This window comes from Canis aureus, chromosome 22, assembly GCF_053574225.1.
Source record: "Canis aureus isolate CA01 chromosome 22, VMU_Caureus_v.1.0, whole genome shotgun sequence".
NCBI lineage: Eukaryota > Metazoa > Chordata > Mammalia > Carnivora > Canidae > Canis > Canis aureus.
The window spans coordinates 23,311,259-23,323,484 of record NC_135632.1 but is presented as its reverse complement, the minus strand read 5'-3'; the positions used below and the strand labels follow the sequence as shown (position 1 = coordinate 23,323,484).

The 12,226-nt window shown below is 39.1% G+C and overlaps 1 protein-coding gene across 2 annotated transcripts in view; it reads left to right on the top strand.

Moving 5' to 3' along the window:
• ACP3 (acid phosphatase 3) overlaps positions 1 to 11,415 on the top strand; it is a 59,603-nt gene extending 48,188 nt beyond the window's left edge. The window contains exons 11-13 of one of the 2 annotated variants that reach the window (XR_013361263.1): positions 4,205 to 4,396; positions 4,966 to 5,115; positions 11,228 to 11,415. Coding sequence is in view for 1 of the 2 variants with exons in the window: in XM_077865178.1 (XP_077721304.1) it covers positions 11,228 to 11,238 (11 nt within the window). In the remaining variant the exon portion in view is untranslated. The remainder of the gene's footprint in view (positions 1 to 4,204; positions 4,397 to 4,965; positions 5,116 to 11,227) is intronic. The other variant, XM_077865178.1, reaches the window with a different exon arrangement.
• Positions 11,416 to 12,226: the final 811 nt, after the last annotated feature.

The following is a 12,226-nucleotide window of genomic DNA, read 5'->3' as shown; positions in this document are numbered from 1 at the left end:
AACCCAGGACTCCAAAAGGCAACCATTCCAAATGGGGACTGACATCACCAGCTTAAATCTGCTGCCTCAGAGTTTTGGGAAGTAAGTTCCCTCCACCCTGGGGTAGTAGTACAGGTAGTTCAGGACTGATTAAAAACTCCAAAGGCCTGGAGTACCCTGGCTGACCTTGGGGGCTGACAAGATGTGTGCCTCATTCATGGGCTGCACACATCTGTGGAGACAGGGCTCTGGAACAGGGCATCTATAGGGGTATGCAGGGTCACAGGAGGGAGTTCTTGGGAGTACAAGCATTTGCCTAATCCAAGCCATAACCTACACAAATGCGCATATTCTTCCGAAGGCAGAGCTGGAGAAATCTGGACTAACTTGCCAGGTTGGTGGTGTGCAGGATGTCCTTGATGGCTGGAGAAGCCGATACCCCATCAAGCAGCTAGTCCAAATTGGGGCTGACTGTTGCCAGTTTAAAGCTGCAGACTCAGAAGGATTTTGGGTGAGTTGGCCTCCCTCCTCCCGGTAGGCTCATTCTGGAACTCCACAGACCTGAAGCGCCCCCTGCAGGCTAAGGCCAGCTGATAAGGTGTGGTTTGCGCATGGGCACACCAGGCAGTTCAGAGTAACTGGGGAACTGGAGTGGGGCAGGTGTAGAGGTAGGCTGGGTCAAAAGAGAAGGCTGTTTCAGGTATCTGGCATCTTCCTAATTCCAGCCTTAACCTACAGAAATGCACATATTCTCCTTGAAGTTAAAAGTGGAGGAATCTGGACTGCCTTGCCAGTATGGGGCCTGGAGGGCTACCAGGGTACCTTCACTAAGAGACACCTGGGAGCCTTGATTCATTGGTATGGACCCTCTCAGGCAACCAGTCCAAATGAGGACTGCCTGTGAGCAGTCTAAATTGTCTCCTCAGAAAGAACTTGGGCTGGTGTGCTCCCTCCACCCTTAGAGGCCAGGCAGAGCTTCCGGACTGGTTGGACTCCACAGGCCAGGAGGGCTCGGGGTTCCCAAGGCAGGCTGCCCAGGTGCATACAGTGCCTGTGTGAGCCACCAGGTAGCAGGGGCCGGACCTGGAAGAAGTCAAGTGTCTGGAGAGGTACGGACTCATGGGAGCAAGCTGTTGGGCGGGGGATACAAGGTATCTGCCTAATTCCAAGTCTTAACCAGTCAAATTCATATACAGGGCATATCTCAGAGATATTGGGGTTCAGTTCCACTTACTGTATTAAAGCAAATACTGCATTAAAGTGAGTCAATTGAAATTTTTGGTTTCCTAGTGCATATAAAAGTTATAATTGGGGCACCTGGGTAGCTGATATTTTTACTAAAAATATTTTTTTTTAAATCTATAAGGATGCTGGTTAAAGATGCAGATTCCCAATCCTCAATCTCAGAAATTCTGATTTAGGAAACTGGAAATATCCTTTTTTAGAGGTAGCACACCTGATTCTGCTGTAGACAGTTCCCAACCTTGTTTTGAGAAATCCTACTCTAAACTATGCAGTAACCCTCAGGTTGAGCAGAACGCTCATCTGCTACCTCAGGTTTATCTACTTCATCAGGAGTCTGTAAAGTAACCCAGAGGTTGAAACTTGCCTTAATTAAATGGACATTGAAAATGCATTTTCAGGGCACCTGGGTGGCTCAGGCAGCTAAGCATCTGCCTTTGGCTCGGGTCATCTTTTTGAAAATGTATTTTCAATAAAAGAATCATAGAAGTCAGAAACAAGCTCACATTTTGAAATGCAGTTTTAGTAAGTCTCACTTGAAGAATAGAGGAAACTAAAGACCTAAAGGCCTATTAAAATTGTGGTTTTGAGAACAGAGATAGCTCCTCAAAATAGCCATTCACAATTTGTGGTTCCAAAAATAACTAATTTTGTTCCTAAATGATTCGAAATATGTTACAGTGATCATATTTTCCAGGCCCAAACATAAGAAAAATAAACTTACAGTGCAATAAAATATTTGAAACAACGACTTCCCTTAAAAAAAACTGGAACAGATAGTAACCTTACCAAAGGTAAGCAAGTAACATACCAAAGAAAATTTAAAGCCAAACTTTATTTTTTTAAATTATTTTTAAAAGATTTTTCTTTCTTTATTTGAGAGCAAGAGAGAGAATATGAGGGAGGAGGGGCAGAGGAAGAAGCAGATTCTCTGCTGAGCCCAGAGTCCAACATGGGGCTCAATCCCTGGATCCTGAGATCATGACCTACTGAGAGCAGATATTTTACCGGCTAAGCCACCTAAGTGCCCCTAAAGCCAAACTTTAATATGTAACTCTGTTGTTGTGTCACAACTAAAACTACTTGTTCCATTTTTTTTTACATCTCCCCTATTTATGTTGTACAAAGTAAATCAGACAATAAGATGGATAGGGGAAAATAAAATGTGTATGTCTCTCCTTCAACCTTTAAAAGTATATTTTTTCCTTTTTTCCACTTGTTTGGCAGTGTCTTTTCACATCTATGTCTGATCTACCTATAATCAAATTATTTTAAAATTTTATAGAAGAGGAGCCAGGTCTTTTAAACCAAAATTTTGGGGATGCCTGAATGGCTCCGTGGTTGAGCATCTGCCTTTGACCTAGGATGTGATCCTGCAGTCCCAGGACCCAGTCCCACATCAGGCTCCCTGCAGGGAGCCTGCTTTTCCCTCTGCCTGTGTCTCTGCCTCTCTCTCTCTCTCTCTGAATAAATAAATAAAAAATCTTTTTTAAAAAATTTAAAAAAATAAACATTTTGGCAAGTACTTCTGTGTTAGGAGTTATTATTCTTGGGGTGGGGTGCCTGGGTGGCTCAGTTGGTTGGGCAGCCAAGTCTTGATTTTGGCTGGGGTTGTGATCTCAGGGTCATGATATCAAGGCCAGCATTGGGTTCTGTGCTAGGTATGGAGCCTGCTTAAGATTTTCTCTCTCCCTCTTTGCCCCCACCCCTCTCTAAAAATAATAATAATAATAATAATAATAATAATAATAATAATAAAATTTAAAAAGGAAAAAAGAAGTTATATTTTTAGTGAAGTGACTCTAGAGGAATTTTATTCAATACTATTATTAAACATGGGCAACAAAAGAGAATAAGGTAGTGGAGCCAAATTAGCATGGATTCAAATCTGTGCTCTGCCACTTACTAGCCATATGATCCTGGGCAGGTTATTTAACATTCCCACGCCTCAATTTCCTCATCTGTAAATGGGAGCAATTATAGTACCTACCTTAGAGCATTGTTAAAGGAATAAACAGGTTAATACTTGTAAAGTGCAAGGAACAGTGCCTGGCACATGGTAAACACCATGTAAGTGTTTGTTAAATAAAATATTGAATGAAAAGACAGGGATTTATCATTCTTAGTTGAAAGCATTATAAGCACATGGTAAACACCATGTAAGTGTTTGTTAAATAAAATATTGAATGAAAAGACAGGGATTTATCATTCTTAGTTGAAAGCATTATAATTTTGAGTTTTATAAAGTACAAAGACATAACCATGAGATGTCATTTTTCGTTAGTTCTCTATATAATCTTGAAAGCAGGGTTTTTTCCCAATCTTTTAAACCACATCTTGAAGTGACACCTATTATTAAAATGATGAAAAGTTTCATTTAATGGAAGAATAAGGAAACTTGAGATCTTAATAAAAATATTACTTTGGGTGGAGATTTATTTCTGAGAGAATATAATGTTCTTAATATTCTCTGGAAAAATCAAAGCACCTAGATTTTAGCACAAGGTCAACTGTAATAGAATGCTTAGAAAATAAAAGTTATTAGGGACACCTCGGTGGCTCAGCAGTTAAGCATCTGCCTTCAGCTCAGGGTGTGATCCTGGGGTCCCAGGATCAAGTCCCACATCGGGCTCCCTACATGGAGCCTGCTTCTCCCTCTGCCTATGTTTCTGCCTCTCTCTCTCTCTTGTTCTCGCTCTCTCTCTCTCTCTCATGAATAAATAAATAAAATCTTTAAAAAATAAAAGTCATTAAAACATGAACAAAGATTCCACAGCAAAGCCAGCTTAAGTTAATACCAATTCAATGTAAAGGTAGATGCTACAAACAAGCAAAAACCAAACAAATGATTGGTTTTCTTAAAATTTGTTATCTTGTTAATGATAGAGTAATTTCAAGTAGACTAATATTGAATATAGGTGGATAAGTGGTAGATATCTTTCTTTCTTTAATGTCTCACTGTAAGTTAACTTCTTTCTTATAGAAATAAATTACCTCCTCTGTGCCCAGGCTTCAATGACCTCAATGAAACAGATATGACAATGTCTCCAAAATTGAACAGACTGTTGATGAATGAAGGCCCATCAGTAAGTAGGTGATTTCAAGCAGGATGTAGTCATCCCAACGATCAGACAACGAAGCAGCTTTTCCAGGTCGCGTTTGCATTCTCTCTCCAGTAAGTCAACAGAAAATCATGAATGGTTCTTTCTCACAGCATGTAAATCCTGAATGGAGTAGCTATGAAGTTACTAAAACAGTCACTTTAATTTCTTTTTCCTTTCCACACACATCATCTTCCTTGCTTCTTGAGGGTGACATTCAGTTCAGATCATTTATCATGTAAAAATTACCTCCCTTGGTTTTTTTAAAGGGTGACAGAGACAAATGGAGATGAGAAAAGCATTTAAAATGTTTTTAATGCAATGACGTTTCCAAACATAAGACATTAAGAAGCTGTTATTTTCATAATCAAACATTTTACACACACACACACACACACACACACACACACACACATAAATGCAATTCCTGAGAAGTTAATCCTTGTTAAAATGTCAAAAAGTACCTGTATGAATAGGAATTTGTAAACTCAGAACACCCTAGTTTCACTAAAGCAATTGATGAAACATTACTGTGTTCAACAAAGAAATTTCATACATTCATTTAACAAAGACTCATATGGCACTTACTATGTGCTAGTCCTGTGAGGTAGATACAAATAGTAATATCATGGCCATTTTACAGATGGGGAGACTGAGGCTAAGTAATCTGCCTACAGTCACAAAGCTGGAATGTGCCAAGGATGGCGTCTGAGCCCAAGATGTCTTCTTCTAGACAGCGCACTTTTAAACTGCTAAACCACACTATCTTCATCCTTTGGGGAAAAGTCCTCAGGTAAGATTCTCAGAAAATCACATCACATTCTTATTTTATTTTGTTGTTGTTTTTGCTATCCAAAATGTCTCACTTGTGTGATGTTAATGCCTAAAGAAAATGACCACTAAGATGATATGTGAGTCCCCTTCAAGTAGAATGTCATTTTATTTTGAAAATTTCAAATTTGATGTCTCCTAATGAAATTAAGTTGGGTGGTTTTTTTTTAATTTTTAAACTTTATTTAGGATAATAACATTCCTATCTGGCCATTTCAAAATCCCTGAAATATTTAGGAAGTAGCTCTCTATTCACAAAATATGTAATTCTCTTAATTAACTGGGACCTGCTACAATTACATAGACATAACCTTAAAGTGGTTTTTATGTAGATGCAATAGGACATGGAAACAAAATTTGATATTTTCACAATTTTATGAATGACATTTTGGGGCTAAGATATTCAAGTTAACAATCTAATATGTTGATAATCAGATATTTTGTTTTGTTTTGTTTTTTTAAAGATTTATTTATTTATGATAGAGAGAGAGAGAGAGAGGCAGAGACACAGGCAGAGGGAGAAGCAGGCTCCATGCAGGGAGCCCGATGTGGGAATCGATCCCGGGACCCCAGGATCATGCCCTGGGCCGAAGGCAGGCGCCAAACCGCTGAGCCACCCAGGGATCCCCCAGATATTTGTTAATAACTCAGCTCTCCCTTAGCTCTACTTAACAAAAAATTAGTGCTGAGAACTCTGAGTTGTCAGATCTCCCCCTCACTTTCGTGCTGCAAAATAAGTGTGAAATTATATCATCACAACTGAAGAGCTGATTAGTATTGAAAGTCCATTATAAGCTTCTCAAGGAGTGCTAAACCTTGACAAAGAAAGAAAAAGAAAAGAAAGAGAAAGAAAGATCCCAGAAAACCAGAGCACATAAACCAGAGCACATGACAATAAAGTTAGTCAACCGAGTGAGAATTTACATTTACCAAATTAGCACAATAGTTTTGTAGACCAGTGTTTTGTAGACTATAATTAGTGATCCTTTTCAGGGAAACATGCTGAAATGAAAATGTTACTGCTTGCCCCATTAAAGATACATTATCCTTTTGGAAGGCAGATATAGATTCTAAATATGTTGCCCATTTTTTGAGTGGTCAAACATAAAATAAATTAATGCAAAGAATTGCTGGCACTGGATGCTGGTCGAGTGACTATGAATAAGTGACTCCATTTTTTTTTCCTTTTTCTTTTCTTTCTTTCTTTCTTTCTTTCTTTCTTTCTTTCTTTCTTTCTTTCTTTCTTTCTTTCTTTTTTGAAAGGGGAAGGGCAGAGGGAGAGGGAGAGAGATTTTAAGTAGGCTCCACACGTTCAGCTCGGAGCCTAACTCAGGGCTCGATCTCACAACCCTGAGATCATAACCTGAGCCAAAATCAAGAGTCAGAAGCTTAACCCATTGAGCCATCCAGGCATCCCTAAGTGACTCCATTTCTGTATTCCTCTTTCCATTGTAAACTCTTGGATTTGCAACTCCTGCATGCCAACTTCAAGCATTTTAGCTTCATCTTCACTATTTGGGCATTAGATATAGCATTTACAGCCTAATGTATCTTTTAATTAACCTCTTTTAAAATATTATACTATCCTTTGTGTGAACCCAGAAATGCTAGCTATAAACATTCTATATGCATTAAGCCAAATATAAACTACTATAATTATACAAAGTTGATATGCACACTATGCATATGCATATGTATCTATATATATATGTGTGCATGTGGCACATATATATTTTAGGAATCATTTAAATAATTCAGAAGTCACTGAGAGTATTTCAAGAGAGATCTATTTGGGAGCACCTGGATGGCTCAGTCAACTAAGCCACCAACTCTTGATTTCGGCTCAGGTCATGATCTCAGGGTCCTGGGATCAAGCCCCCATTGGGTTCTGTACTCAACATGGAGTCTGCTTGAGATTCTCTCTCTCCCTCTACCCCTCCCCCCCGGTTCATGTGCTCATTTGCTCTCTCTCTCTCAAATAAATAAATCTTTAGGAAAAAAAAGAAGTTCTGGGAAAAAAAAAGAGAGAGAGAGATCCATTTGGACTTCAGTGGGAACTATGTGTGCCAAACAATGTTTCAAATGTAAACTCATCTAAATCTCATTATACTTCTATGGGGGGGGTACTATTTTATTCCTAGTTTACAAACGTGTAAATTAAGGCACAGATTAAGTCACATGCCCTAGTCTCATAGCAGGTCCTGTGGTGGAGCCAGATTTCAGTTATGACAGGTTGATTTCAGAGCCTGTGCTCACAACCGTGATGCAATAGCACTCCTCTGAGTCTGTCTCCAGACCCAGTCCAAGTGTTCATATGTACAGAGATTGCTTCCAGCACAACTACACTATTTTAACTTTCATTTCCATTATCTTCTCTAATCCTCTTATACTCTTCTCTGGAGAGAGTGTAACCTCTGAAAATCTTTGGGAACCAATCCAGGAGTCAGCATTTGGGAAGGATCCTGGGGCTAAATTGAGATCTTGAAAACCAGGCTGGTTATCTTAGGAATCATAGGCCAGGGTCACCTGGGTGGCCTAGTCACTTAAGCGTTGGAGTCTTGGTTTCAACCCAGTGGAAACCAAGAGTGGGTTCTGAGATTGAGCCCCAGAGCCTCGTGACGGGCTCCTTTCTCAGAGGGGAGATTATTTGAAGATTCTCTCCTTCTGCCCCTCCCCCAACTCATGCACTTGCTTGCATGCTCTCCCCCTCTCTCACTCCTTCTAAAATAAATAAATATATATTTTTTAGATTTTTAAAATTTATTTATTCATGAGAGACACGGAGAGAGGCAAAGACATGTGCAGAGGGAGAAGCAGGCTCTGCGCAGGGAGCCTGATGCAGGACTCAGTCTCGGGACTCCAGTATTATGCCCTGAGCCGAAGGCAGATGCTCAACTGCTGAGCAATCCAGGCATCCCTAAATAAATAAATCTTAAAAAAAAAAAAAAAGAATCATAGGGCATTTATTGGACAAAATACTTTGATTTCATGATATTACTCCCTGTAGTTCTTTAATGACAGCCAAATGCTATGCAAATCTCCATATGTCAATACTAATTCCAGAGTCCCTTTTTTGTCTGCATATCAATTTGCCAATTAATGTGAAGGATTCAAAAGACATGTGAAACATGGTCATGGTCCTCCATTCTATCTGTTACTCTCTAAAAATTTCCCCAAATTTCAGTGGCTTGAAACAGGTATTTTATTTTGCCCACAATTTTATAGGTCAGGGATTTTGGAATAGTTCAGAGGAGCAACTCACCTCTGATCAACATGGCATCAAGTAGGGTGGCTAAGACTAAAGGATCCACTTCCAAGAAGGCTTCTTCACCCTCTCTCCACTTGCAATTTTATGCTCCAGGGTCTCTTCATAGGGCTCAGTTAGGTTTTCACAGCATGGTGGTCTAGGTTAATTGTACTTCTTACATGGTGTCTTGCTTCTATGAGGAATAAAATAGAGGCTGACAGATCAGTTAAGGCCTGTACTCAGATGGTTATAGCATCACTTCTCACACATTCTCTTGGTCAAAGCTGTCACAAGAGGATTCAAGGGAGTGGAGAAACCTCTTGATGGGAGTGTGTCAATGTCATATGCTGAAAGAGCATGTAGGGGCAGGAAAACAGCTGCCACCATCTCAGGAGCACACAGTCTGCCAAACCTCAAAGAGCTTTTACTCTAAGTCAGAGATTCATAAATAAGAGTCCCTGCATAAAATTCAGGAGGTCTCCAAAAGACAGCCGACAGAGTGGAAGAAGATATTTCCAAATGTCTTATCAGATAAAGGGCTAGTATCCAAAACCTATTATAAAGAACTTATCAAACTCAACACCCAAAAGACAAATAATCCAATCAAGAAAAGGCCAGAAAACATAAACAGATAGTTCTCCAAAGAAGAACTACAAATGGCCAATAGGCACATGAGAAAACGCTCAACTTCATTCAGCATCAGGGAAATACAAATCAAAACCACATTGAGATACCATCTCACAACCAGTCAGAATGGCTAAAACTAACAAATCAGGAGATGACAGATATTGGTGAGGATGCCAAGAAAGGGGAACCGTTTTGCATTGTTGGTGGGAATGCAAGCTGGTGCAGCCACTCTGGAAAATAGTGTGAAAGCCCCTCAAAAAGTTGAAAATAGAGCTACCCTCTATTTTACAGCCCAGCAATTGCTCCAGTATCATGAGAGAACCTAAGCCAGAACTATCCAGGGTAAATACTCCTGGGTATTTACCCCAAGGAAACAAATGTAGTGATCTGAAGGGCACCTGCACCCCAATGTTTATAGCAGCAGTGTCCACAATAGCCAAAGCATGGAAAGAGCCCAGATGCCCACTGACAGATGAATGGATAAAGAAGATGTGGTAAATATATACAATGGAATACTAATCAGCCATCAAAAAAATAAAATCTTGCCATTTGCAATGATATGGATAGTACTAGAGGGTATTATGCTAAATGATATAAGTCTGTCAGAGAAAGATAATTACCATATGATCTCATCCATATGTGGAATTTAAGAAACAAAATAGAGGATCATAGGGGAAAAGAGGGAAAAATAAGACAAAATTAGAGAGAGAGACAAACCATAAAAGACTCCTAATCATAGGAAACAAATTGAGGATTGCTGGAGGGGAAGGGATTGGGGGGATGGGGTAATTGGATAATGGGCATTAAGGAGGGCACAAGATATAATGAGCACTGGGTGTTACATAAGACTGATGAATCACTGGCCTCTACTTCTGAAACTAATAATGCACTGTATGTTAATCGAATTTAAATTTAAACATTTTTAGCTTTAAATTTTTAAAAAGTAAATTAAATAAAACCTCAAAAAAGAGTTAATATCATTGGAATAACATGTAGTTCCTAAAAACAAGAAGTGTGTAAGCTCTGTTAATAGAAATATGTATAAACTGGGGGGGGGAGCTGAACACAAAATATGATGCAAATACTGGTTATAACTTGTAGTAGTCTCTAAGATGGCCCCCAGTGATCCTCACCTCCTAGTATTTATGCCCATTCTCTCACACATTTCATCAGGGTTGGTCTGTATGACAAATGGAATATGGGGGAAGTAATAGTGTATGACTTATAGGGCTAAGTCATAAAAAACCATGGTGCTTCTACTTTTCTCTCTCTTGGATTTCCCAGTCTGGAGGAGCCGCCACCATGTTGTAAAGGTATTCAGGGGCCTTTGGAGAGCCCACATGGAAAGCTGAGACTTCCTTCCAACAACCAGCATCAACTCACCAGCCATTGAGTGAGCCATTTGGGAGGTGGGTTCTCAGTTGCAGTCAAGCCTTTGGTTGACTGCTGCCCCAGCCTACATCTCAACTCCAGTATCATGAGAGAACCTAAGCCAGAACTATCCAATTAAACCACTCTCAAATTCCTAAACTGCAGAAACCGTTAGATAATAAATGTATGTTATTTGTTTAAAAAAATTCATGTGGTCTTTGAACTTAGAGGAAGAAAACTATATTTTTATTTTCCCTAGTCTCTTACTAAACTTTAGAATTTTTTGTCCATTTTGAATATAAGCACAAATTACAGTACTTACAGCAACACTCGTGATTTTGTTACCAACAGAAATCACATATATTTTTATAGCACATTGGGTTGTTATAAATATCTCAAAATATCACTTCTACTCATCACTATTTTGAAATTATAGTGGCTATAAAATCCTCCAATATATCTTACTTAAAGTGTTAATAAAAAAGTGATACAGGGCCGCCTGGATACGTGGCTCAGTCTGTTAAACATACAACTCTTAAATTTGCCTCAGGTCATGATCACAGGATTCTGAGATGAAACTCTATGTAGGGCTCAGCGCTGGGTGTAGAACCTACTTAAGAGTTTTTCTCTCCAGGGCACCTGGTGGCTCAGTCAGTTAAGCATCTGCCTTTGGCTCAGTTCATGATCCTAGGGTCCTGGGATTGAGCTCTGGGTCAGTCTCCCTGCTCAGTGGGGAGTCTGCTTCTCCCTCTGCCCACTTTCCCCCACTTGTGCTGTCTCTATCTCTCTTTCACTCTCTCAAATAAATAAATAAAATCTTTTTTTTTAGGGGAAACCTAAAGCTCAGTGGTTGAGCATCTGCCTTTGGCTCAGAGCATGATCCCGGAGTCCTGGAATCGAGTTCCACATCAGGCTTCCTGCATGGAGCGTGCTTCTCCCTCTGCCTGTGTCTCTGCCTCTCTCTCTCTCTCTCTCTCTCTCTGTGTGTGTGTGTGTGTGTCTCATGAATAAATAAATAAAATCTTAAAAAAGAAAAACTTTTTTTTAAAAAGGAGGAGTCTCTCTCTCTGCCCCTTCCCTCTTCTCTCCCTCTCTAAAAAAAAGAAAAGAAGAAGCAGCAATATTTTACTCTATTACAATTTTGGTTTTTAGCATTTTGATAACTACATTTCAATTTAAAAGGTCTCTTTCTTAATCATATATATTTAATTTTAAACATTTAAAAACATTACTCTGGAAAGGGGTCCATAGACTGCACCAGAAAGCCAGAGGGTTTCATAGTCCAAATAAAACCTTAAGAATTCCTACCTTGAATGAAGATCAAAGCATTAAACATATAAATGCAAAATAATTAGAGAAACCCTACCTAATGGTATAATCTAATGTTGAATGTTGTAGTATAGGCTTTAAGTACTACAGGATTTCTTCCTCCTGATGTTACAGTTTGATTCAAGATACTACATTTTTTGATGATTTTTGACAGTTGTACATAATGTAATTATGACCACAGGAGGAATTAAAACAAAACAAAAACCTCAACAGTGGCAGGTCTTCAAGAAATTTCTTAACTTCAAGCATCTAGAGAGTATCCTAAGGTTCCAGAGAGGAAAAAATATGGCCTACAAGGGAACAAGACTATGATTTCATCTTAGAATCCTCTGAGAAAAATAATTATGAACTTAACATTCTATTCTTAGTAAACATGTTAATCAAGTGAGAAGGAAAAATAAAGTCACTTTCAGACATGTAAAAATTCAAAAGGTTTATTTCTTATGCATCATTTCAAGAAAATTGTTTGAAGATGTTCTCAGCCATAACAAGAATAAAA